At 39.6% G+C, this 27,912-nt stretch overlaps 1 protein-coding gene across 1 annotated transcript; it reads right to left on the bottom strand.

Annotated features, from left to right (window-relative positions):
- Positions 1-240: 240 nt before the first annotated feature.
- On the bottom strand, positions 241-21,348 carry LOC109468179 (MAM and LDL-receptor class A domain-containing protein 1-like). Its single transcript, XM_019766435.1, has 22 exons — positions 21,242-21,348; positions 20,535-20,927; positions 13,301-13,360; positions 12,608-12,757; positions 11,989-12,095; positions 10,969-11,056; positions 9,745-10,065; positions 9,466-9,585; positions 6,923-7,066; positions 6,511-6,614; positions 6,045-6,200; positions 5,816-5,900; positions 5,561-5,692; positions 5,166-5,309; positions 4,660-4,751; positions 3,894-4,061; positions 3,038-3,131; positions 2,013-2,142; positions 1,564-1,649; positions 1,339-1,409; positions 1,078-1,225; positions 241-815 (listed from the first exon to the last, which is right to left on the bottom strand). The coding sequence occupies exons 1-22, from the start codon at positions 21,291-21,293 to the stop codon at positions 538-540; spliced, it is 3,123 nt and encodes a 1,040-aa protein (XP_019621994.1). The 5' UTR covers positions 21,294-21,348; the 3' UTR covers positions 241-537.
- Between the last annotated feature and the right edge of the window lie 6,564 nt (positions 21,349-27,912).

Here is a 27,912-nt window from a genome sequence, read left to right as displayed (position 1 = left end):
CCAGAAGTAATGATAACAGATGTATATATTTATATTTTGTCTACAAAAACTTCTGTTCTTATAAGAAAATAAGAAACCAAGAACATCACAAAAGCAGCCGAACTACACATACCTTAATAAGAAAATAAAACAATAAGAGGCTTTTGTAAATTCTTAATATACATGTAGAAACCACTACGTTTGAAATAAATTCTCTGAATCAAGTCATTCCTGTTTCAAAGGGAAAGCCCCTGTCCGCCAAAAAATACATTCAATGTAGTACACTTTCAACTTTTGCAGCCTAAAAAATTGGCAAAAAAGTGACGTTTTAACCCATTCCCTATATATGTTAAATCCGTACGTTAAAAAATTCAAGATTGTCAATCCAAGATGGCGAATAGCTTGAACATATAGTGGCGAAGTTTTGACGTTGGTGTTGTTGGCATAAGATTAGCATAAAAAGCTTAACGGAAATTGCTAAGTGGTTTCGACACACAAAAGCACGAAGCCATGATATACTATAAAGTGACACACCCAAAAATGTCGGTCTTAATCAAATCAAATGGCAACATTAGTCATGGGGGTTGCAGGTCGTGAGCTGGAGCTAGAACTTGGCCTAGATCCACGCCCAGGGGCAGTGTAGTGACCCTCAGGAATACCAAACTCCTCACGACTGTGCTTTAAAATAGACGAAGCAACCGGCAAGGGGAATCCAAAATTCAACAAATCTGTCACTGTGGCAGCCACCAGGTAGCCCAATGTGATGTTGTTCTCGGCGAAGATGTGGAGAAACTCCATGAACCCGTGCCGTTCAACGAACTTGTAGAGCGCTGGGTCTAAGCAAAAGGGAGATATAGGTAAAAAAAAATAAATAAATAAGTTTTGACAAAATCATTACATTGCCAATTAACATGCATTTACCAACCTGTCGCTCGGCTTGACCAGGTTTTCTTTATTCACCGTTATTGATTCCCCAAAGTTGCCCCAAACCCTGAACTAGGCGAAGCCCCACCCCTTTAAGTTCTCCGAAAGAACACAAGTCAATAAAAAGACGTATAAAAGATAAAAAAAAGACAATAACAGATTTTTTTAACTTACCAACGTTCAGTCGACCTTTGCTTTCCACCTCTTGTGCCCCCTTTGAAGCAACATGGACAGGTAAAGCGTTCTTTAAAAGACGTGCGTATCCGTCTGAGTTGATGATAGCGTCGTCTTTATCTGACAGGTTAGGGGGAAATCTTGCCTGCTGCCAAAAAACAAGCATTAATTGATATTACTTAACTTTGTAACATTAAATCTATTAATAAAGGTTAATTTTGTTTAAAAATATGTACAAAAGTTCCCTGCTAAATATCTTACCAAGGGCGGCACTTGTGCTTGTGTTGTAGGCAAGTCTCCCAAAGTATAGGCCGGCGTATCTTGGACTTCACCTATGAAGTGCACAATTGAAAATGAACAAGCATTTCTGTTATATTTTCCGATAACCATTTCGTGTTTAATATTTTAAATTGAACGTTGTTTGATGTTATAATGTCTTAATGTATTATGACTTGTTTTCAGAGACAAATTGTGTAAAATACATACGTGCTCTTGAAGAAGCATGTTCTGTAGTTTCGTAAACATGGGCATGCTCAGAAGCACTCATTTGGTTGTTGACACAGGACGAAGCTCTGCAAGTAAAGGTTACGGCATGTTAACTGAACCCCACAACTTGCATAATGAGAAGTGGTATTACGATTTTATGTAAAGCTGCATTATGATGTTTAATTCACGATTCTTCTTGATGAATTTTGGTATTTTAATGATTCATAATGTAATGTGTGCAGCATTATATGTAATAATCTGACATACTTAATTAATACAATGTTATTTATTGTATATGACACATGCCAGTCAATTTTGAATAAAACTAATACTGATGCTACATGCACTATTTCACTGTAAGTAGCGTTGTAACTACCCACCCATTCCAACTATATTTAATTTGCCACTCATTAACATGACATTAAACTAAGTCTTGTAAAAATCCTTACCTATTTTTGCTACGTCTCCTACGTTGGTAGATTAGCCAAACAGTTGCAACAGTTACTACAAGAGCAACACAACAGCCAAGCCCGATGCCAATGCTTGCGCCCGTTGACAGGATGTTTCCGTTAGATGTGTCTATAAAGGAACAATGCGACAAATTATCGTATTTTACTGTTGCAGGCCATTCTAACAAGAATTGACATACATCATGAAACAATGATGTTAACTTACTAATTATGGCTTCACCACACCACATATTGTTTTCTCTCATGTTTCTTCTCCTTCTCCTGCCATTTCGTTAAATTGATACAATTTCTTCATTTTTTTCGGCCAAATAACACAAAAAAACAGGAAGGTAGGGCGGCCAAATACCCCCATGCTTTTTTTCATTATCTTGATACAGATTTTTAGAATGGTTTTATTTGGACTTTTTGGCTAAGTGTGTTATAGGTAATGCACTATAGCAATGTGTGCTACCATGACTGGAGTGTGACATGGTAGGCAGCAGGTGCAACCCATCTTTTGGTTGTAAATCGGTAGAAATATGTCATATAACCTAACTTTCTATATACCTTGCTATTTTTAAACCAAATTTTAAAATCTTTAAACCAAACACAAACAAGATGCTTTCGTCGATTCTTCTTGCTGATTGACTGTTGAGACTTAATTGGGTTAACTGTATTTACAGCTGCACAGTATTGAACTGCATTCAAGTGTTTTGGGGTATGTATGTTAAAACTTTCCCTCTTAAGCATTGGGATGCGGGGCATAAACTTTTTATTTTTAATCTTGAAAGTCAGCAGTTAGAATTATGCAAATAATTATCCTAACCAATAATGTAGGAGATAGGTATCCAACTGTTGCATTCTTAGTTATTTGTCACTTCATAGTATATTTTTATCAATATAAAGCAAGCATTGTTTTCCCTTGTATGTCTCCTTCTTTACCTGCCATGTCGTGAAAAGTGGTGAAACCATGCTACATTTGCTCCAAAGCAAATGTCGGCCTTTCTAGTTATATGTTTACCTACCTTTTCGGAAAGGCGTGCAGTAGGTAGCAAAGGAAATGTCATCGATTGCAATGTCGCCTTGGTCCCCATTTCCAACCTCTGCTTCAAGAATCACCTAAATCATTACACACAATGCCAAGATTAGTTTGTATGTACTAAAAGGTCTAAATAGAGGTCATTGACAACGTTGATTACACAAGTGATGTTTTTATTTGCTGTCAAACTGCCCGTGAATTGTGGCCTATCGTTGAAAGCAATACAGTGTAGCTGGCTATATGACTGGATATCTCTTTGGTGATTGAGGTAATACTAATTGATATTGCTAAAGTGGTATTTAGTATTCTGTAGCAAGTATTCTGTCATAGTTCTGTATCCTTCGTAATGCTATATTAAAGTACAAGATTATTGAATGGCCAAAGACTGTAAACTATTAAATTGTGTGACACATTGCTTTTCGTTATGGTACTGCAGCAGGACGTTATGGTACTACAGCAGGACTTTTCACATTTTGTAAACTAAGCAAGCTGACAGTTTAGATCAGGACTAGATTTGTATAATTTATGAGGGCATTCTGGTACACTACTGGGGGATAATATTGTCAACTTATATAATACATACACATGAGGATTTCATTTGCACAATCAATGACAAACAATTGTACTTCGTTAGTTATAAAGGTTAACGTCATATGATGTAGTGGGAGTCTAGTTTTAACATAGAAAACACATGTGCTTTTTTCAATTTAGTTAATAACATGTCATAGTTAACCATTAACATATCTTATTGGCATTAACGTGGCAAAAATCTAACTTTAATCCAAAGGTTTCAGGATTTTTGTGACTTGCTAATTATTAAAACAATATCATATGTCATTTACCGAGTAAACGCCCCATTCCCTGTTAATGCTGACAGATCCATAAGACCAACTTCTCCCTTGATCTCCTTGAAGACTCCACAGCTCCTTGGTTCTGCCGTTTTCTTGGTTCAAAAGAAGGACTCGTAGCTTCCCGATGTGATGACCGCTCATGTGGTAAAAGAAGCGAAACTGCACGAAGTGAGAATAAGCCAAAATGATAATGCTAGCAACACTCGGTTAACTAGAACTATAGAGGAGGAGAACATTACAACACCACACAAAAGCAAAATGGAAGCTAATTGATGTAAGATGAACATGAATTATCATAGAAGGTAGAAGGTAGCGCACGTAATCATTAAAACATTGATTCAATTCAACGACATTGCTCTCCTGGATGTTCTTACGAGAATGTTCCAAACCTAGAGGTCCAGGGTTTATTGTACTTTCGCCAAATCCATGGCAGTATACAGCACTTTACTTAATGCATTTCTCAAATCTAATCCTTATAACGGCCCAAACGCATTAATGCGTTTAAAAGAATAAACAAATAAATAAAGCAAAAAAGTATATTTTGATTAATAAACTTTCTGTAAGCAGCCATGTCACGCACAGCGGATAAAAGCATTGCGAATATACACCTATATCAGAAGTGATGGACGTCTGAGAATACTGGCTTAGAGCGCCCCCTTTCATTTTTCTTCTACACTGCTACGCACCTATAGATGGAAGTTATCTGTGAAAAACATAGAAACACACTAACCTTAAGCAAATTAGAATAAAAGCTTACCTGACAATCAGTAACGTTTGAGTATGCAGGACTAATAAGACGGGCAGTTTGGCCACTCTGCTTTCTGCTGGCTTCGATGTATGAATAATAGCCTAAAGTCAACAGTATTTATTACTTAATCGCATATTGTTATTGTGTCCAAAATATTTCCTTGTATATTATATTATCAGCATGCCTATAAGTTTAATTCATTAGAAAACGAACTCTGTTCAAACGTGTTGGCACTTTGTAAAACAACAAAATACATTTTTAACAAAATATCCACGTTATTATGCTTATCCGTTTACAATGTAACAATCAAACAATGTATAAATTGTAAGTTAATGTTTGCAGCATTTTTGGTTAAGTTGGAAAGGAACATAAAGGAACCGACGAGTTAAGTGGAACTCAACAGGATTGAAAAGAATAACTTGAATACTATTAGGAAAGTCCATCAAAGACCTTTAGAGATGGTTTTAGATTGGATAGTTACAAATTAGTAGCTTTTAAAAGCTTCCGTTAGTTACCGAATGGACTCTTGTGTGTGTGGTCCGTTACTGGTCCGGTGTTTTCGGTGTCTGTTGTTTCTGCACCTCTGACAAAGTCAAAGTCATCGTCCGGATCTTGAGACCAGGAACAGAAGTCCTCCTGGAAGTCACATCTTCCGATTTCTATAAGAATAATAAACACGATAACGCCCTTTACAAAAAGAATAAAACATATGTAAACGAACAAGAACAAATATCCTAACTGATTTGATTGAAATCTATGTCACATAAATTATACGTTTATTTGTTTATGCATTAAGCACTATGCATTATGCATTAGGATGTTTACTTTTTTAAGTTTAAAAGACACATCTTACACCAAGTGGTTTAATTTCGATTTGCATTACAAGATACCAATGCAAACAGGTGTATACCTTTGTCACAGGGGTTACCCTCATCAGAAGAGTCGACACAGTTATCTTCGTAGTTGCATGCCAGGTCATTGGAAATGCACTCCCCACTCTCACACTGGAAAGACTGCTCTATGAGCTTACAATCAGTGATTTCTGTGAAACATGGGAAATGGTCAAAATGTTGAAATAAAGCTTGTTGTAGATTTAATAAGTATATAAATATAGATATCTCACAATCAGTTGCGCAAAAAGTTTCGCCTACAAGTACCTAAGTACCTATTAGACAGCCCGGGGTCAAAGTCACATCGTCAATGGCGATGGATCCTGTGTCTGCAGCCCTCACGATCCCCTCAAAGTAAACCTTGAACCACAGTGCATGGTCATCATTACCAATTACTCTTTAATGCACAAGACGATCATATTTCAGAAAGAGAATGAAAGTACGATGCCACAGTAAATATATTTCAGCACCAAATGAACACAAGAGAAACAGGGGAACCTGTACCTGGAACGGTTCTGTGCTTGAAATTGTAACCTGATCTTTATTCCACTTGTTTCCTTGTGAAGTATTTTGTTGCCAGAGTCTGCGGATGCTGTCTTTTGTTTTGATAGAAAGATGCAGTTCCCCTACATTGGCCGTCATGTAGTAGTGGAACAGAACCTGAAATAGAAATAAATACTGATGTACTAATATGAATGTACATTTTATACACTTTCAATTCTATTAACTATTTTCTACTTTAATTGAATCTTGAATGGTTGAATATGGCCATGAAATTTTCAGCCGACCCAAAGCTTGCAGTCAAAATCTATGACTATGGAATATAAATTCATTTTGAATTTTCAGAAATGCACAGAGAGTTTTTATTGTGGTGAGTATTAGTGTCATTTTGCCTCTAATATGATAAAGGCTAAACGCGCTTTTTGGTAATTCTTTAAATTAGTCAACGGTTGCTCCTAACCATACGTACCTTGCATTCAGATCCGTTTGACGAGAAGTATTGTGGCAGCAACAGCTCGGCGTTTTTAGTCCCTTCGTTTACCAAATGGCCAGCAATGTACATGTAGTACCCGTCTGTGGAACACATACAAACCGTCTCTTCATTTCTCGATGTTATTACCGGATAGCCTTTTTTCATTTTATCCCGTTCAAACAGAAAAGGGAAGCAAATTATCAATAACTTTAAACACATAACCAGTTAATTAAATTCATATCTGAATGTCTTCTTATATTGATCCGCTCTCTAAGAATGGTAATTCAATTGTTTACAGATGAATTTTTGGCGATGTCTAAATCGATTGATTTAGTTCGTCTTATAAATGCTATCTAATACAAGTCTTTTAAAAAGGTTTTCTTAACAAAATGCCACTTATTGATCTTACCCAACCGTGCCTGATGATCAGTGGGAGGTGCTTGATCTGAAACCCCGGACGAACCACGGATTCGCAACCAATCAGTGTCGTCTGACTTGGGCTGTATCCAGTTGCAGAGGCCATTTTGAAAACTACATCTGGCAGGATAGTGGTCTGGGAAATGGCACAATATACAACATTATGAAAACTGCTCGTGTAGGCTTATAGGTAACACATAGACAACATGAATCCGTAGGACACAATCCTCCTGTGGTTAAGGTGTTTAATACAAACACGCCAAATTTCTCAAAAATCCTTTAAAGTTTATGATGTAAAAGACACAGAAATATCATTTTATTTTAAGTATAAATGAAAGTCTCGTCTAAGCGAAGAAGGCTATTAGAGCCATTACTAATAAACCATGTAAATGAGGCCCTGGTTATACCTGATAATGTTCAACTTCAGATCTCGGACCACAGTTTCTGTCAAGGTATCCGATGGACACCATTTGGCCGAAGGGCTACAATTCCACCATCCGGCTTTCGACAGAATTTTGAGTCTTGTCTGTTGCCCTTTTAATTTGAGTGGAAACTGTAGTAAATGTTAATTTGAATCCATATATATCGTTTTTTCTTTTTTTTCACGAGAGCTGCTGGGTCATGGCTTAAGTTACGGTCACAACCCGCCGTACTTGCTTTTGTGTGCTGTCTACGTGCAAAAACGTGGGCAAACGTAGGGCATCCGTGCGTAGTGAGTACCGCCTCCGTACGGAATCCTACGGATTTGGGAGCACGCAGACACGCCGTAAAACTTTAAGTGCATGTAGACTGCGGATTCACCACCCGTGCGTGCGAGTACGAGCGACGAGCGAACCCCGTACGTACAGTACAGAAGAAGCACGTATAAGTACGGCATCTTTTTTGCAATCGCACAGAGATCGTACGTTGTAAGCACGCACAACTCACCACTTGCGCAACGTACGATGCACGCAACCGCTCATGGCCAGACTTGCAGAACACACTCTTACACCTTGCGCAACCGTGCGAGTGACGTGCGTAGACGCCACTCCTACCCCACGTTTTCAGAAAAAACGTAGCAGACGTAGCCTCCCAAAAAACGTACGGACAAAAAGCACGTATGGCAGGTTGTGACCAAGGCTTAATATGCCGAAAGCGTAATAATTCTTGTTTATTCAAATGAAAAAGGAATACCTTTTACATGATCACTTTTCCGAACTCTCTGACGGCACTATTGCATTGAAATTGGATATAGAACGCAGCTATTTGGGTCATTAGGCGACAAAACCTCATCACTCTTGCTGGCGGGCACTGCCAAAAAGCTTCAATCAACTTCAAACTTTACCATGCCTGACAATACTCCAATTCACAGCCGTTTCAGTAAAATTCAAAACTGTTTGCACTCTATAACGATCACCGAGTAATGGGTAGCAAAACATCGGGTCACAACCACGTGATTCCGGAGATTTTCTGGTTACTTAGTTGAACGTCGGTCACATTTAAACTGTGACTGGGAGTCGTTACTAGACGTCCAAATTCCACAAGAGTGGTACCACAGAATTACAAAATTTTCTTATCAAGTTTCAACATTAGGTTACCATTTGTATGATTGATATTGTCGATATTCCTCAGTTACGTGTAATGGCAATTAGTTTGTCACGTCGGTGCAACGGTCAGAGCGTTCCCGGGTTCGATACTCACCGTGGCCCGCCGTTGTACCCTTGGGAAAGGCACTTTACACGACTTCCCCACCTGTATGGTAGAGTGACGCCCACCGAGCCTCTTAGGCTATTCTTTCCAACTGTGTGCCAAAATCACACTACGGATTTGGTGCGCCGATGTGTCACATTTGCCACCGAGGGCTGTTAATTTTTTAAGGCAATTATAGACAGTGCATTAAACCTCAACTGCTTACTTTAGAATTTTTTAATTAGACCCAGATGCTCCGACAGCTAGCCCTAAATATTACGTGTTAAACAACACATAGCCCAAACGTCTGCTTGAAGAAATCCCATGAGCGCACACTCAGTGTGCATCATCTTGCGCGTATAACCATGTACCAGGCAACATGTCAAATTACGTACAAAGTCAGCAAAGGGATTATGAGTTACAGCTACAAACGTACAAACACTACCAATCTCAATACTCCGCGGAGGTCTAGAACCTCCTTCACGGAGCAATAAAATGTGTTACATCATTAACGACCATTGTCGCAAACCAGTCATCAAGAGCCCTTAGGACTTTACAGTGGTAGTATATTAAAGTCAAGGACGGACTTAAGATTTGCAAATTAAATTGCCGTACTTGTAAAGCCAGGTTTTGTACAAATGGTAAACAATACATGACTTTACTACCATTGGTAAATCCAGATTCTCGTGACGCTGACGGAGGAGAATGCATTTGTAGATCAAATATTTGTCTACAATAACATAGCACTGACGACGCCCCGCTAGCAACAATGACTTTTAATTTACGTGGTCCAAAGACTCTGACAGCACATAAAATGATTTAAGTTATTAGTCAAATATTAGTTAAACATAATATGTCAATACTTACTGCAGCTGTTTTCGTCAGACGTGTCCCCACAGTCGTTGTTAAAGTCGCAGTAGGTCTCTAACGGCACGCAGACACCATTGTGGCAGGGAAACTCGATCTCCAAGCATTCGTGCCAGAACCCTACGAACATGTAGAAAAAAATAAGAATGGACGACATATTTGCATCTTACGGACAAATTGAATTATTTGTAAATCACTTATAAGTAAATACATAAAGAACTACTTAGAAATTACAAAAGATAGGATATGTATTGACTATTCTAAACTAATTATATTTACCTAAACAACGCACGGAGACATCAGTAGCATGAGAACAGCGCGGTTGGTGATGGCCCCAGCGACTATGGCTACATTCTGTGATTTTTGAATGTGTTTCAGGGTCACAGCGGACCTCGTCAAGGTGAATGGGAACTCCTTGACTTGCAGGATATTTACTGTTAAACCACTGGGACTCCCCGTAGCCTAGCTGATCACAGATAACGTCGGAGTTGTCCTTTGTCCACCCGCTGTTGCAGATGGAGCCCCATTCATGGTTAAAATAGACTTCTATTCTTCCCTCACCGAATGATTCTCCATCGACGAGCCTGACGTTACCATCAACTGAAAAACAATGCAACATGGTTATTAGCATTATCGAGACATAAATCACGGTAAACATTAGGGATTAATGTAATTTCAGTCTAAGAAAAGACCTTCGTCTGGAAGTTACGAATTTGTTCTTACTTTTTTTAAAAGAAACTCTAATGTTAAATGATTACACCAGCAATGTAATGACCGTATATTGGTCGGAGTGATACCTCCCTTTACAGTGACATACCCTTTCGTTAGCTGAATACAAGAGGAATTCGCCAGGCCTCCGTCCTGATGATAATGTAAATCACAATGCATGTGGCTGATACGAGACAAGGTAATTGCCTGGTCTCTGTTCGGGGGATTTTAAGTGAATTACCAACTCAAGACAGTAGCATTTGAACCATTGCACACCGGGGCTCGAGAAGTGGCTCTCCCCAAACACAGGACCTCCAGGGTAACGTCCTATATAAGGGACGTCCTTAAACAAAAGCTAGGTACTCATTTTCACCTGAGGAAAGGGCACAACGTCAGGGAATGTAGGTGGAATCGAACCCAGGATCCATGGGTTCCGGGCCGAATGCCCTACCATTACGACACATGACGCCACAAAAATGCAGTTTTAACATGTTTCCATTAATATGATATTCCAAATGATTAAAAAAAAAAAGGTTAAAAGCTTTGGCAAGGTGACCCAACATTAGTACCACTAAATCATACGTTGATAGCACCTAAAAACGGAACTTTTCATGTCCTACACAAGTAATTCAATATTGAAGAAGTTAAACTCTCGACTACCAAACAAGCAGAGGAGGGTTACAGCAAACTTTCAGTCAGCAGCATAAGACTTAACATTTACTAAGAAGATAAAAGGAAAGACTCGGTTATGTCGTTAACAATTAACACTAAATTGCATAAAGAAGCTATTCTTACCATCGACGGTGCATCCTGAAGAAAATGAAATGTCATCAATAGCGGTCGCAGATCGACGGCCGTACCCGATAATACCTTCAATTATTACCTGCAGCAAAAAAAAAAACTTGTTACAAATAGATCTCTTACTCTTCTTCTATAATTCCACAATGACAAATAATTAGATAAAAATGCCCAATTAACACAAAGTAACAACAACAACTATTTAAAAGCAGAAGTCACTGAGGAGGTAGTAGTGATCGTATTTTTGGACATTAATTATTAATGCCCCAAATCGGCCAATTGGCCTCGAAAAATTATTACAATTGACAAAAGTGATAAACTTAATCCTACATAGCCATGTATAGTGTTTATAAACTAATTTTTTTCGTCACCTGGAATACACTAAGTAGATCAAATATTTGTCTACAATGACAATGACGTCTCCCCGCTAGCATCAATGACGTTTAATCAACGTGTCACTAACAAACTAATATCCTCGAGAATCTGACAGCACATACACAGTATCAAATGTTAACATGAAAATGTCAAAAAAAGGTTAAATTTTACTTTTAGGTAATTTTTTTCACAGCTTCTGTCGACATTGAATTTACTCTGTCACTCCAGACGTTGAGTTGTTTTCAGTATTCATAAGGTTTACTACTTTACTACTAGTATTTAATTTTTATCATATAATTCTTAATCCGACATTTTTACCATACTTTAATCTATAAGAATCAAACGTAAAAATGTCAAACTAGCCTGAAATGGGGCGTTCTGCTCGAAGGTTACCACTAAAGCTGTCCAGGTTTCAGCCGGCTGGGCTGGAGACGTCCAAGCAACACTCTCGCTGTTATCGTGGTAGCTTTTTGTATAGATGTTTAGATTGCCCAGATTCTCACCAACGTTAATGTAGTAGAGACTCATCTGCAACACAACAAAATGTATACAGCCAATACAATAATATTTTTGGACTGTCACTTACACTTTGAATAGGCAAAATTTAAATAGAATACATTTGTATTCCAGGTTCTACCGTACATTGCAGGTCTCGGTCTTCGATGGGACTATAACAGATCCGATGATTCTTGCTGTGTCAAACGGCTGATGCGATGCAGAAGCTTGCAGAAAAAGGTAAAACCCATTATCTGAAAAATAAATACAGAAACAACACTATCACATCATTTTGTAAGTCTTAATGGCGTAAATTAACAAATTGCTTGTCAGAATCATACGTGCATCCTTAGACAATCATCGATATCGTTGCAAGTACTAGATACATCAAGATACAATACTACTACTACTACCGGTCTTCCATTAGATAGAAAACTAGAAAAGTAACATTTGTAAAGCACATGCATAATAACGTCACATGACCTAGCCTAACAAACTACATCTCTATTTATTTTTACTTATATGTTAATACATTTGAATGTGTGTACCAGCAGACTCAACTCTCTCCTGCCATTGCTACCTAGTTAAATTCAATTTCAACATTGCTGGGTGTCTAATACAGTACCAATTACCATGGTGACAGCCACATGGTCCAGGTCATTGGACCTTATTTATTTTGAAAAATGAAGAAGAAACACAGTAATGACAAGGTAACGAAAGATGCAATATGCACTCTCAAATTTATAAGCATATAAGTTCCACCCACCAGATCCAGAGGTATGATCAACCGAGGGTAGCACGGTGGATTCTGCGTTTGCACCATATCCTTTTGCCCAGTTCAAATCATCATCGGTTTCCTGGATCCACTCACAGGTTCCTTTGTCTTGAAAGTCACAGGGCACCGGTGGTCTTGTTTCTGCGTAGAAGACGTCAAAAGCAGATACTTTATTTTGATATCGTAGACTTAGACTTCTTGACAACGTATTACATGGTGACAAGATACAAAGAGGGGACCAAGGATTGACCCTTGGAGCACTCCTAAAACTACAGGAGGCCAATCCGAGCACATTCCTTCTAATATTACACGTTGCCTCCTTCATGTACATGGTAGATTAATTTAAAACCAGGTCAGTAAACTGGAGTGACTACCCTACATTTTGAGCTTATGTGCCAACAGCTGGTGAGAAACACAATCAAAAGCCTTAGAAAAATCCAAATATATAATGTCTTTTTGGCCACCACGATCTAAAATCGGGCCAATTTCAAGGAGCAGTACATGTGTCAATGTTGATCTGCCCTTGATAAAACCATATTTTTGACGTGCACAAGTAATAGAAAGCGTTACATAAAAATGCTTAAATGTTAAGACTAATAGGACATCTGGATGGAAATAACTTGAATTAAGAAACAGGCAACAAGGAAGTGTAAAGATTGATAATGAGGTCATTCGCCCGCTCACCAATGCAATGCTGGTGAAATGTATCATATACTTCTCCCTCGGGACACAGAGGTAAATCACCTGCAGAAAACATGCATTAAACGATACATAATTTTAATGATCTTATGACAACAGGGTAGTGCTGCTTTGATACAGATATGATATCATGTGTGCACGATCGCGAGAGCTAAATAAATGAAACAAACAATGCAGTGAGCACACGATATGATAGGATACTCGCCCCAACCACCCCTGCCAGTAGTTGCGCTCTTGCTTTAAACATAAATGCTATATATATATTTGCAATTAATTACATGTTTATATGTACTGGTGCATAGATAGAGATATGACTTTATTTCGGTCATCTGTTTTTTTTAAATACTGCAATACTTAAAGATTTATTGGATCATCGCATTTTCCAATTTTTGTCAAGCAAATGGTGACAAGACCACTGTAGTTTGTTAATACCAATTCCATACCCAAAAAATAAGTTAAACATGAGCAATAAATTCTTTGAAATCTTTTACAGGATGCTGGAAATTCGTTTTGATATAACAATGCTGTAGAGTTAGAATACTTATCAAGAAACAAAAAAATGTGTTTACTGTATACGCCAAAAAGTAGTTACTCAAGCAACTGGATATGATTTTGAAAACGTCAGACGTTTTAGCTAGTATCCACTAGCTATGCATCCACTAGCATAGCACAACCTATCAATAGGTTGTGCTTATAAACCTGCATTTCCCCTCTGGTCTCTCAGTCACTGACGGATACTAGCTGAAACGTCTGACGTTTTCTGGATGTCTAACCTGGATGTCTAACCTTCATCGACGTGTTTATTGTATATTTATAGATGACTTATATATAAATGTTAGTAGTCACTAAAGTACTTATCCTGTCTGAACAGAATAAACCTTAAAACTGAAGGAAATTCAAGGAGAGATTTCAGTTTAATGAAAACAAATTGTATCTTACACGTTCGTCATGTTATGCCGCAAACGTCCTGTGGACTTCTCCCAATACATTAAGGGCGGTACATCCTTATGCTTGTTGTGAACCACGTTCTTGATTTAACCCTCAACAGAACACCTTCCCGGACTGATTAATCTGTACACCTGGGGTCCGCGCGGACCCCAGAACAGTTTTTTGCTAATTTTTAGAAATTATCAACATGCTACCAGCTCAATTGTTTTGCAAACTGATGTGGGAACCTCTGTGTCCACATTACATACAAAAAATCATACATTTTGAACTTTTTCTATTTTTTGGTGAAGAAAAGAAGACAAGAAGAAATACCCGATTTTTAAACCCATTTCAGACTGAAGGGGCTTTCGAGGCCCAACTTTGATCTCAGATAGCGGCTAAACGGCTTGCGCTAGAAGTATCAAATTTGGAGACCTTTCCTAAAATGTCTCTGGAAAAAAGTTCATATAAGTTTAATACTAGTAAGTTGATGTTTTTTTTGTGTTGCCATGGCAACGGGTTTCTAGCAGGCAGTTTTTTTGAAAATAGAAGTAATTTTGGTTTAAACATAAAAATTTTCCGAGTTTTATATTAAATTACACTTCTTTTCCAACATTAATAACATCTTACATAATTAAATATAAGTTAAATCATTTAATATATCATAGAATATGCTAATTTCATGATGTAATTGGTCAAAATCCAATATGGCGGACTATATTATTAGCTCTGACGTCATATGACGTCATAATTACACCAAAGTTATTAAAATTTAATTCTATTACTACACCATTCTGTGAAAACTTGGTGGACATACGATGAGTGCATAAAAACATATAAAAACGGAAATAAGGTAATGTATAAGAACGCCAGTGTATCCATTATGATCGAAAGCCGGCTGGGGTCCGCGCGGACCCTAAAAGAAAATCAAATATAATTTTTTTTATAAATGGTAGAAACGGAATTTTCTGCACTGTATTGAGAGACAACTTTGTGGGTGACAATTACCTAAAATTTCAGATAAAAATCTTTAGAAACAAAAAAGATATTACAGAATATATGGTGCTGGGGTCCGCGCGGACCCCAGGTGTACTGTTTAGGGTTAAAACCATCGCACACCGGGGCTTGCCAAAAGCATTTAACGAAAGGTGTGCGAGGAGTGTGGGTCTCCCCAAACACGGGACCTCTAATTAACGTTCTATTCTATATCTGGGATAGTTATGTGTAATCGGGAATGGCTCAACGTTAACATCAGGGCATGTTGGATAATTTAAAGAATCTAAGATCATATAATAAGAAAATCAGTTAATTGATTGGACATTATATGCTTTGATGGATACATATGAGTTTGATAGCATGTTGTCTTTAAATCTTTTAAGCATCTTTACGTTAGCTCTCTTTTGCATTAAAAAATTTCAGCCTGCAATGGTCACTGAAAAATATGTTTGCTTTACGGTAGCTGGCAGTAACACGTAATCTCTCTATAAACATTTTAGACTTGAGTCTAATAAACACTTGAATCTAACCCCATAAAAATTATATGGACATCTCACACAGCGCTATGAGCAAACTAATAACTTTTACGGCCTTACTTTATAGTAAATATCTACGCTTTGATCTTAACCCCAATAAGGAAGGTTGCTATGGACAACTACAATTACGTAAAATTGTTTGGAAATGCGCTGAAAACATTTCGCTATAAGACTTTTAAAACATCATAATTTGCACATGCCCACCCTACCTAAGGAATAAGCTGTACCAAACACAAGGAAACTATCATGCCCACGGTTGGCCATCAAATTTTCCTAGCATTCTAAAAAGGAAACAATAAAACATGTTTCTCTATTAGCAACATTCCGTTATTTTTACATAAGAAATTCTATATCTTTACACCAAACATACTGTTATTTTAAAATGTTTTCTCTGAGAATACCACAATGTAGGTGAGTTTTTAAATATTAGAAAGAATCATTTATATATATTTATCTAATGGATTTAGATATAACGTTAGGCTGATGGCCTGACATGCCAATTTTTAATTTATTTACAAATTTTAAGCGAGAACTTTTATTTTGCAAGTGCGTAATATGTATCCTACGTTATAAGAGTAAGATGTGTTATTACAATTATTGCGTAGTCATTTTGCTATCTCCAATGCACCTGCGTGTTTTTTTTTTTAGCTAGGTGAAAGTGGTAATCTCGGTCACGGGCCATCGACAGGTATTCCTGTGTTTCCCAGTGCGGCTCGTGTTCTCGAATACGTGTTTATTACAAGTATTGTTCAGGATAGAATGAAAACATTCCAATGCTCAATTAACATCGGTGTACTCTTCCACTTTTCTCCATGGCGCATCAAACAAGGAAGGACGATTCATTGAAGTGTCTTTACGAACGGACTGTCGCTGTTCGAGGAGTACCTCTAGGCCGCTTGAACTTTCTTATGGCATAGGGAAAAGAGTGGCCACTGAGTCCAGTCGAGCAAACACCGCTCAGTCACGACCATTTACATAACAAGCCACGCCACCCCCATGGCAGTTTCTGTCCTTTCTGTATAGTGTGTAGTTTTTATCATTTTTTATTTACAATTCGCTATCATCAATACTAGTACTGTTATCTAGCCATGATTCCGTAAGAGCGGCACATGTTTCATGTAAGAATTTTTGCGGGCGCGCATCCAGGCCCGCGGAGTTGTTCGCCCTCACTTCCCGATCGTAACTTCATGCCTGCCCGGTACCACTGCGCCCAGTGCGTACCAGTTCGTACTAGTGGCATCGAATGTGACTTATCACACGATCACCCGTCACCCAAATCACGAAATCGCAAGAACACGTAACCAAAGTTTCGGGGCCTTGTGAGCTCACAACCCGATCGTGTGCGACTTTCCTGTCCGGTACATGTGTGCCTACTCCGGCAGTGTGATGTCTTACACGTAACATCCGACTACCGCATCAAGAAATCGTCGTAATCATTGCATTGTAGTAAACCCGTCCCACAAAAAGGCTAGCGGGCAGATCAGTACTCAACGGGCCAACGTGGCTGAGTGCTGATTCACGCAGGCCGAGTCGGCACGGAGAGGTTTTCTAACTACATGTAGTTGCTGTAGTTGTGTAGATGGCATTATACGCCTGGCCTTGGTCAGCGTGTGGGACCGTTTTTTTTTTCACGTTCTGACTTCGCTTCAGTTCCGATAGGCACATACAGTCCACCGCCTTAAGGATGGGTATATTACCAAAAAAAAAGGGGTTTTAACTACGAGTAGTTGCTGTAGTTGTGTAGTAAGCGTATTACGCCTTACCGTGGCGAGGCTGGCGGATGTATGTATGTGTCTGTCTCTTATTACGCTCGGACTTCGCTTCTGTGCCGATAGGCACCTGGGGTCTAACGCCTTGAGGAAAGGTATTTCATAAGATAGGCGTTCGAACTACGAACTTCGAACTTGATTCGTACCTATGTCGACCGCGTTGAGGAAATGTATATTGTATTTAAGACTTTCTTACTACGCGTAGTTGCTGTGTGTAGTTGGAGTATCGGGTCTTGTTTTGGCGAGACTAGCGGGCGGGACCGTCTTTTTTCACGGCTTGAGATTGTTTCTGTGCCGAAAAGCACCTAGAGTCCACCGCCTTGAGGAAAGTTATACTGTATGAAAGGCTTTCTTACTACGCGTAGTTGCTGTAGTTTGAGTATCGGGTCTTTTCTTGGCCAGGCTGGCGGATGGGACCGTCTTTTTTCACGGTCTGAGATCGCTTCTTTGCCGATAGGCACCTAGACTCCCTCGCCTTAAGGAAAGGTATATTGTATGAAAGGTTTTCTAACTACGCGTAGTTGCTGTAGTTAGAGTATTAGGTCTTGTCTTGTCCAGGCTGGCGGCTGGGACCGTCTTTTTTCACGGCCTGAGATCGCTTCTTTGCCGATAGGAACCTAGCGTCCACCGCCTTGAGGTAAGCTATATTTTTATGAAAGGCTTCCTTACTATGCGTAGTTGCTGTAGTTGCTGTAGTTAGAGTATCAGGTCCTGCTTTTCTACTGCTAGCGGGGTGATGTCGTCTTTTTTCACGGCCTGAGATTGCTTCGTTTTCACGGCCTGAGAAAAAGTTATATTATATAAAAGGCTTTCTAAATACGCGCGGTTGCTGTAGTTGCTGTGTAGTTGGAGTATCAGGTCTTGTCTTGGCGAGACTAGCGGGCGGGACTGTCTTTTGTCACGGTCTGAGATCGCTACTGTGCCGTTAGGCACCTGAGTCCACCGCGTTGAGGAAAGGTATATTATATGAAAGGCTTTCTAACTACGCGTAGTTGCTGTAGTTGCTGTAGTTGGAGTATCGGGTCTTGTCTTGGCGAGGCTAGCGGGCGAGACCGTCTTTTTTTCACTTTTGTCCACACTACAAACTTTGTTAGTTAAAACTTTGTGTTCTACGGACTCATGTGCCGTAAGAGAAAGCACATCGATAGGATGTGTAACATGCCAGTTCTTAACTCGTTAAGTTTTGGTAACAAGCTACGTATATCTAAATTTGCCATTTTAAGGCACATCTTTAATTTTAATTTATCAAAGAAAGGTTGTTAGTCCAGATCATGTAAAGGACGATCAACGCTAGTTTGAAACCGGTCTGTCTACCAGTTCTAGCTTACATATCGAAGTCTAACACTTGTAAGCTTCAAATTGCACAGAATAGGTCATGCAGATTGATTTTGAAATGTTCACTAGACACACCTATCAAGCAAATGCACTCAGATCTGGGTTGGCCAGAGAGAGGTTCGCTACCAGTATTTCAGTAACAGTCACGAACCCCGGAACATCTACAGCTCCATTGTTCCCGTCCATTCTACCCACAAGTATTCAACTAGATTTGCCAATTCTTGCAGTTTCAAACTACCTAAACCAAAAGCAGACAGCAGAAAGCGAACATTTCTCTACCGCGCCATTCACCAATCTATGAAACACTTTGCCACCCAGTATCAAAACACTGACCAGTCCACATCAATTAAAAAAGGCCTTCCACCAGTAGTACATAAGTTAAGTTGTATATATTAAGTTAAGTCATGATTGTTTTGTTTAATCTGAATAGAATTTGTGATGATTATGTATGTTCATTCTCTTTTAATTTTGTTGTCAGTATGTTCATATGTTTATATGTTTTGAACCCTGGAAGACTAGTCATGGATTAAAGCGTATCGAAATAAACAGATAAAAGAATAAAAGGTAAGTGAAATCTTCAAAAAATGAATGAGACACATTTGGCATGGCACATCCAAAACAATCCCACTGTTGGGATTGTAAGCTATATTGGATTGGTTTTCTATCCTTTTCTGCCAGAGTGAAAAAAATTACTTTTTACTGTTTAATTTTTGAGCGTCAGCGAATCTGCGTAGATATTAATGTGTATTAACCATTATCACCCCTGCACCCGTATTTGTCATATTCTGTACACTTGTTTGACAGCTTTTGTTTCAGCCTTGGAAATTTTTCGCCCAAAAGTAGCAAGAGATGAAGGTAAGTGGTTTGTAAGTTAAATTTGGACATTTAGCCCTGATTTAATACAAAAAATAGTTGTGAATAAAATTTGTCTACTACCAACTTTGATGTGTTTGTGTTTTTTTAATTGTCCTCAATGACACTGTTCCCTGGCGTTTATTCAGCGGTTGTTGTAGGAGATAACCAGGCCTTTATGACACCCTTTACACCTCGGGGCGGGTCATTAACCCTAGATATTGCACACTCTCTCAGTTACCATTGTCCATAACAACCTTAATTGTTTATCATATGACACGTTATGACGGCAAGGATGGATAATTTTGACGGACAGGGAAAACCATACCTATATCTGGCTTTTGCCGACACAATATACAATAACATTTTCAAGTATTACACAGTTACTATTTTTCATGGCAACCTTCATTGTGCTAACTAACGCAACTAATCCTATTTTTTCTATTTTGCTAAATCATTTTCAGGTTAACATTCGTGGCGTATATTTTTGCTTTTTCCTTAATTAATGACTTACTAGTACTCAAAAAGACCTTAATGCCATTTTATGGTTATGGGTTACTTGGCTGCTTTACAACACAATTAAACTACGTTGCAATGATGTGTCGTTAAAGTAGTGCTTTAGACAACAGTACAGTGTACAGCGGGGACACCAGGGGTTTCTTCTTCTTCAGTACAGTGTGGTAACGGTAACTGTATTTTACAAGTGTGCTAACCGTATATTTCAGCACACAGCCTATGCATTTGGTAACGGCTGGCCTGTTATGGTGCCTTTATCTTTAGGTGTAATGTGTGCAATGTACTCACCGGCGCAATAAGCCATCGGACATGAAGGCGTCGGTTCCAGCTCATACACATAGAACAGTCCGTGTGCATCCGAGCACCGTTTAACTCTGATGTCCCACGAAAATGTACAGCAGTCTGTCCCGAAGCCGAGATTGGCACAGGCCGTTCTGTTGACAATTGCGTCTGTGGTTGGAAGACTGCCATTCATCCACACTGGTGCTTCTGTACTACAAGAATCCACATCGACACAGCTAGTGGGGATTTCTCCTCCCGTGTAGCTGGTGAACCTGTACCAATCCTTCTCTAGGTATATGTCACAGATGTCCAGATCTGGGTCAACCCTGGAGGCGGCACTGGTTCTTCTGGCTTGGTTTATGGTGCGGTGGTTCATACAGGGGTCTGTATTGCCACTAACTGCAACAAAACAACAACAGTAGTAAAATCAAATGCCTTGTATTCTAACGGACTAAAACAATAAATCGGCGTAATGTTACAACTACCTTATATCCTTAATAGAGTCTAAGATATTCTGCGAATCGAGCATATGGCTATAGTCATTTAGTTTGATGCCGCCTTCGTTAAACAAATAATTTTGTCATCTAAACTTTCTTTTAGTAGCCAGTCTATTAATATTAGTTTTAAGCATAAATTTACCATGAAACAGTCTTTATCATACAATCTCACTTCAGTGTATTTCTATACAGAAGTATAGATATTACAAGACTTACCTATGGCAACGAGAAGTAGTAACATCACCCATACATAGCAACATCCACCCATGCTGCACTTATAGATGTTGTGAAGAAATCACTTTAGGAATATCCCTTTATAAAACAACGCGGCGGCCGGAATAATATTGTTCAATTCAGAATAAGTTCGCCAATGTTAGGTGACGAAAGGCCTTGGCTACTTTATGCTGCGGCTGCATGTTGACACAAGAACCGGGCTGTTTACATTGCTTACAGAAGGAGGTGAATGATTAACGACATTTACGCGAGGAACTGTTCCTTATTGATCCCTCTCCCTCTATAAAACGGATTGTTTTTATGCTCTGTACACCATTTTGACATTGTTAAGGACACAATATATATACGTCCTATTTTACATATCTACAAAACTGCCATTGTATGATAGCACAAAGGACGTAAGTGTTTGGTCACCACAACACAAACGGTAAATAAAATATAAATTTAGAAAAAAACGGGAGACATGAACAAGCACAAAAATCTTTGTTGTGTTCCAGGTTGATTTACGATTTTAATGTGCATGGTTACCTAATAGACGATACTAAATGTTCTAACATTACGGGAGAAGATGTTTAAATCCCATCTAAAATTTAAAAAAAAACTAAATACTACTAAGAAAGTTTTTATCAGGTTTGCACAAAATGTGTCCGGCAAGAAAAGTTATATCAGGTACTACAAAACGTCAGTATGACCATATACAATTAGGCTACATCATTATCAGCCCAAGGTGTTTTAACTCCTACAAAAGATCACCTTCTTTGACTAAACCCTGGCCTTTTCTGAGTCTTGCTGTTCTTGGCCATTAAGCTACTTTCTAACTAAACATTACGTTGTTTGCTTTAACATGGCAGTGTTACGCTTTGTGGAATAGTGTTTGATCAACTTTTCACCCAAGATTATGTGAAGGAATAAAAAATGGTGAAACATAAAGCTTAACCAAGTCTGGACGGTAACCTGATATATGCTGGCAATACACTTAAGACCTAGCTTTAATTGTAAATATGCCAAATGCACTTGTTAATCCCACGAAAGCAACTTTCGCGTTTTTCTTCGTCAGCAAATCCACGCATGATCGAACAAACAAAGGGAGTACTTTTGAACCAATCAGAAGAGGTGAACGCATGGTTACGTCATAAGGAAGTAGCTTAAAACTAAGTGCCTTGCTATTCGTGAAAGGTAGAAGTGACATTTTTTTGCACTGAGAGTTTGGTAAGTCTCTCTATAGACCGCCAAACTTAGGCGGAATGGCTGTGTCTTCCTCAGCTTTTTTCTGTCAAGGGCTCTCCAAAGAAATGATGTTGTACTTCCTTGCCTGCCTTGCTACAATTTTGGTCGGTAAGTACACCGTTGAAAATATGATGGTGACTACGTTCGCCTTTTTTACCTGTTTATGTGTGTTCGATTAAACTATGCAGGCCCCTAATGCCATCGGGAAATGCTATTCACATCATCTGGTTTGCTAAAGAAAAATAATCAGTTGTGAAAGTGTTGCAAGAAATGCCACGTTCTCAAAAGAAATGAGACAAAAAATTCAAAAATCAAATTATGAATTTTTTTTCCTATTCTGCAATTAAAAAAATCTCACTTTGGAATTGGTACATGGAGGTTCTAACTTCCTTTGGTATTAAAACTCATGCATGTTTATAGTTGCAGTGGTAAAGAGGCTTTCAGAATGATTTGATAGGGATGAACATGTACAACATATAAACTACAAATCATTGTATATTATATGCAATCTGTAACAATATGATCTGCAATTCCTGTAATTCGTTTAAATGTAGAAAGGCAATTTTAGCTGTAATAGCTATCGTTGTAAAATCTTATTTTTGGTTGTTACTATGTCTTACTAGGATGTTCCTGACTTCAGAACAGAACAATTTTTGACGCTTTATCGTCTTTCTGAAGTTGATATTTAATAAAAATTACTGCTTCTGCAAGGTATATAATGCTCTGTACCGTTTTAAGGTACAGAAAATTTACTCTGGATTTCTTACTGGCATGCAGTGGTGAGCTTTATACCCCACTTAGACGGTGCTCTGACGGCGCTCCTTCCGCGACCTGAAATTGGCCAGAGCGCGGAGAGAGCGCCGAACTCCATGAAAAACGTGCTCAAGTGGCATCTCTACGGCGACTTCTCTGCGCGACCAAAAACTCACATGTTAGCAACGTTTATGTGCGACCAAAGATTTCGCAGATAACTAAACAAATTAATTTTCGCCTGTTCTTAAAAAAAAGATCACGTCCACCGAGGCTCCAGGCCTGGGTAGTCCATGGTAGTTAGCGACAATACGAAGCCGGGCACCCAGGCTACCAGAGCTCCACGACGTAAGAACTCAGTAGAGTGCCGATTCATAATGTCCGCAAAAAACAGTATGTGCTGGCTTGTCGTATACGTAGTAAATTCAAAATACAAGCTTTATTCACGCTGGCATGGTGCCGTACATCAAGGAATGCCTCCGCTCAAGACTTAAGCTAGACTTCGTACGTCTTGGCGAGGCAGTTTTCCTAGCTCAGTGGTGCACTTCAGTGCGTTGGGCAAAGGTCGTAGGGGGAAGTCTTTTGTTGTGAAATGCCTGTCTTTTATGTCATTATTTTATTTTGATGTGTCAAGTTGGCAGAGCAGGGGTGGGTTGGTTGATGGGAGCACTTAAACAATAACCTGTCGTGGGTAGCTTGGCACATCCTTTTTCTATCCCCCTTCCTGTGTCTATGTCTCAGTTACGTCATAAAAGTTAAAAAAAAATATTTAACAAAAAAACGCCTGTCTGTCTTGTCTAGTTTTCCCTCTTTTTTGATTTTGTTATACCCCAATTAAAAACGGGCTTTTATTCCTGTGGTTTAGTAGCATTTTATTTTTGACCGGAATTTTTTTTCGCCCGCACGCACTAGTTTGGGGGTCTTCAGAGGCTGTCATCCATAAAATTAAGACGGTGTGGCCTTAATGGTCATTGTGCGCTCTCATGGCGCTCTCAAAGTGGTCTCTCCACGGTGCTATGAGATGATATGAGCCGCTTCCATACAGTCGGCACGGTGACGGCACTCATGGCGCTCTCATCGCGCTGTCATCGCGCTCCCATGGTGACCTTGGTGCACTCTGCGCTTTCTGGCCAATTTCAAGTCCCGAAGAGACCGCCGTCAGAGCGCTTTCTAAGTTGAGTAAGGGGTATTAGTAACAACTTTCTATGGCTGAAGAGGTTCAACATTAACGCTTGATTAAAAGTTGATAGGATTTTCTCCAATCAGTGACTTTTGAAAACACGTACCTAATTTTCATGGGAAATTTGGTGTACGTGCTTTGTTATATTTGAAAAGTCAATGATTGAAAAATATTCTATTTACCAAGTTGAACTTTCCGTGGAACCTAGGAAAACTTCATTTTCATTGCCATGGGACCCAGACTAGGGAGCTGGCCTCTTAATAAAATCAGTATGGTGTCAACTACATGCACGACGGTCCGTCAGTACGATGATTGATGGCGTAACCGCGCCATATGTCGTCCCTACGCGCAACGTAATTGGCTGCAGTCCAATATCTAGCGAATAGACCGTTACTCATCGAACACATCGAAACCCAGACATGTTCTAATTTGAACACCTCGGTCAAAATCAGCGCGGGAAGGACCGCACCGGCCGCCGCCGCCAGAATGTCGGAGCGTTATGGCACGGTCATATTTCCAAGCCGGGGCCCGTCCGGTTTGTTTGCGTGAACAAAAAATAAAGTTTTTTTTTTATTAAGAGTATACACACATAGTGCTCATTGTAAATTTTCTAAAACTTTTTTGTGTTTTGCTGTCTTGTATCATAGTTCTCGTTCCATACGACTGCCCGGCCGGGCCCCGGGTTGGGAAATGTGACCGCGGCATTAGGGTCGAGTTTTTGGCAGCAAAAAACTCTCAGTAGCTCCCAAAATCAGTTACGCTATCTTTGTTGAAGTTCACATCCACAGAATAAAACTTTGATGAGGAGGGGACAGGGTAAGTTTTAGTGGGAGCAAAATGTTTTCGCTCAAAATGTGGACGCGGGATGCGCCAAATAACATTACACGGTTGGTGGACAAGCTAAGAGTGCCCGGTTGCTGACAAACAGCCGACTTTCCTCTCAGACAGGTGCCACCAGCTACCCTGCCCTTTACGGGGGCACACCCCAGTTTATTTTGGGTCTTAATTAGATTCTGCATACCCTCAACTTTAGCGACCGTCTCTTTCAGGAAATACCTCTTGAGCCAAAACACTGTGTTTGCAAATGAAGGATATCGCTCTAGCTACGGGAACAATAGAATTTCAATTTCTTTCACATCTCACATTTTTGTAAGTGTTAGGGGGCAAAAGAATTTTTCAGCCAAAAATTGGCTATTTTCACGTGGAATTAGACCCATCACCTAGAATTTAGCCACTAAAATGACTTATATGGTCGGAAAGAGAAAACCCTTATGTATTATTAATAAAAGTATAAGGAAAATCCTAACACTGAGATTATCACAATAGCCCGTCGCTGGGCATAGCGACAGCACCCCCAGAACGCATACAACGCATATCTAGGTCAAACCGAAGCACCGCGCTGAAGGCGGAAGGACACCCGGGAGTAAGCCTCAGGCCCGAAATCAATTTTTCCCCAAAACACGCCACTTCTTACACTTTCCAGCTATGTTAGTAGTTAATACTATTTTGCAGCAGATTATGAGAAATGTAAACTCAATCATGAACCACCTGACCCCTTCGTCACTTTTTTCCGGGCACTACAGTGGAAGAATTGGTGTGTGCACCGTTAAGTGCGCCAGAAAGCCCATTAAAGCCTCGGTCACAACCCGCCGTACGTGATTTTTGTCCGCACATTTTTTGGGAGGCTACGTCTGCAACTTTTTTTTCTGAAAACGTGAGGAAGGAGTGGCATCGACGCACGTCACTCGCACGTCACTCGCACGGTTTCGCAAGGTGTAAGAGTGTGGTCTGCACGCCACTGTCTGGCCGTGAGCGGTTGCGTGCATCGCACGTTGCGCAAGCGGTAAGTGAGTTGTACGTGCTTACAACGTAAGATCACTGTGCAATTGAAACTTCACCGTAAGGAAGCCGTACTCACACGTCCGTCTTTCGCACGGTACGTACGGGGCACGCGCGTCGCTCGTACTCGCACGCACGGGTGGTGAATCCATAGAACGCACGCAGAAAAAGGTTTTACATGCACTTAAAGTTCTACGGCGTGTCTGCGTGCTCCCAAATCCGTAGGATTCCGTACGGAGGCGGTACTCACCACGCACGGATGCCCTGCGCTTGCCCACATTTTTGCGCGTAGACAGCACGTAGACAGCACGCAGAAGCACGTACGGCGGGTTGTGACCGAAGCTTAACGCTCACTTGTACCACAGCCGCACTCTAGTGACAGTTTACTCTGCCCAGTATCTTCGGGTCGAACTGCAGACAGACCACACATCAACAAAACTTTATGGCCGACAGAACGCTGAGCTACCCAACGCCGGCGATCTTCTACAACGACATGTAAACGTTACCGCGATCTAAACAAGACGCTAGGTAACTATTGAGGGGATCAAATGTTCTCACATAATTGTGAATGAAGTTTCAAGGTCACAATCTGGGTATGTTATAATAAAGATTTAGAATGTACCTGGATTTATGGCACTGTGGCGGCGTAAACATCATCCACTTACCTTGCCGGAGAGGGAGTTAGTCAAGGACGGGACTTCGAAACGGCAGGGAGTTTGACATTCTCCGCTAGCTATTAATTAACTCGTTCGTTGCTTCTGTGTGACGAATCCTGGTGCCTGTAGCCCTCATGCGGCAGCAAAATGTATGACATAAACACGCATATTCAGTATAAGGAGGAGCTATGGAGAAGCGTACACGCATACACGCACGCACACACACACACACACACACACACACACACACACACACACAAACAAACAAGAATTCCGAGACTTCATACCTCCATGAAATATGGGCTTAATATGTAAATGTAAATTTCTTCTTTAATTATGCAAATTACCTCTGTATTAACATGATATATGCATCATGATGTATGTTAACTTTTGATTAAGTTACAGATGTCTCAAGTATGACATTCCCATCATTCACCATTAAGAAATCATAGAATTTTTGCATAAATTATGCAAATTAGGTCATCATTTGCATAATTAGTATCTTTTGATGTTCTGCCTGCCATAAGTTACATACATTACATGTATGAAAGTAGTATAATGTAAAACACTGTAATTATAGAATTTCCTTATTAATTATGCAAATAAAGTCCTCATTTGCATAATTTGCATTTAATCATGTACATCTCTCTCTCAGCTACCTACACACCAAAAATTATGAAAATATGTTGTTCCTATCTGGACTTATTGGCTTTTAAACATTTTACCAGAAAGTGCCCTGCAGTTCCAGAACAAGCTGCTAGGGGGACCAAACTCACACCACTTATTCCTGACAGGAAAAGCAATCTGTCACCAAAACATCAAGACCATAGCATGTTCAGGACAAAAGATACAAAAACCGGAAGTTCTGCTGCAGTACCAAGGTCATCCACCAGGAGGCCCATATTTGACCTTGATGTTTGTCTTCCTAAGACTTACCAACATACCAAATATCATCATAATCCATAAAGGCGTTCTAAAGTTATGCTGACCACAAAGTTGCG

This window comes from Branchiostoma belcheri, unplaced genomic scaffold (genome assembly GCF_001625305.1).
Source record: "Branchiostoma belcheri isolate BF01 breed outbred unplaced genomic scaffold, Haploidv18h27 scaffold194, whole genome shotgun sequence".
Taxonomy (NCBI): Eukaryota; Metazoa; Chordata; class Leptocardii; order Amphioxiformes; family Branchiostomatidae; genus Branchiostoma; species Branchiostoma belcheri.
The sequence above is the reverse complement of the archived record's forward strand: the minus strand, read 5'-3'. Positions and strand labels throughout refer to the sequence as shown.

Excerpts from the sequence above, each read along its gene's own strand:
- LOC109468179 (XM_019766435.1), bottom strand. The coding sequence starts at position 21,293 with ATGGGTGGATGTTGCTATGTATGGGTGATGTTACTACTTCTCGTTGCC. Across the intron at positions 13,361-20,534 it reads TCCGATGGCTTATTGCGCCG|GTGATTTACCTCTGTGTCCC; the intron begins GTGAGTACATTG and ends TGTTTTCTGCAG. Across the intron at positions 7,067-9,465 it reads GTCTGACGAAAACAGCTGCA|ACCACTATCCTGCCAGATGT; the intron begins GTAAGTATTGAC and ends GCCATTTCCCAG.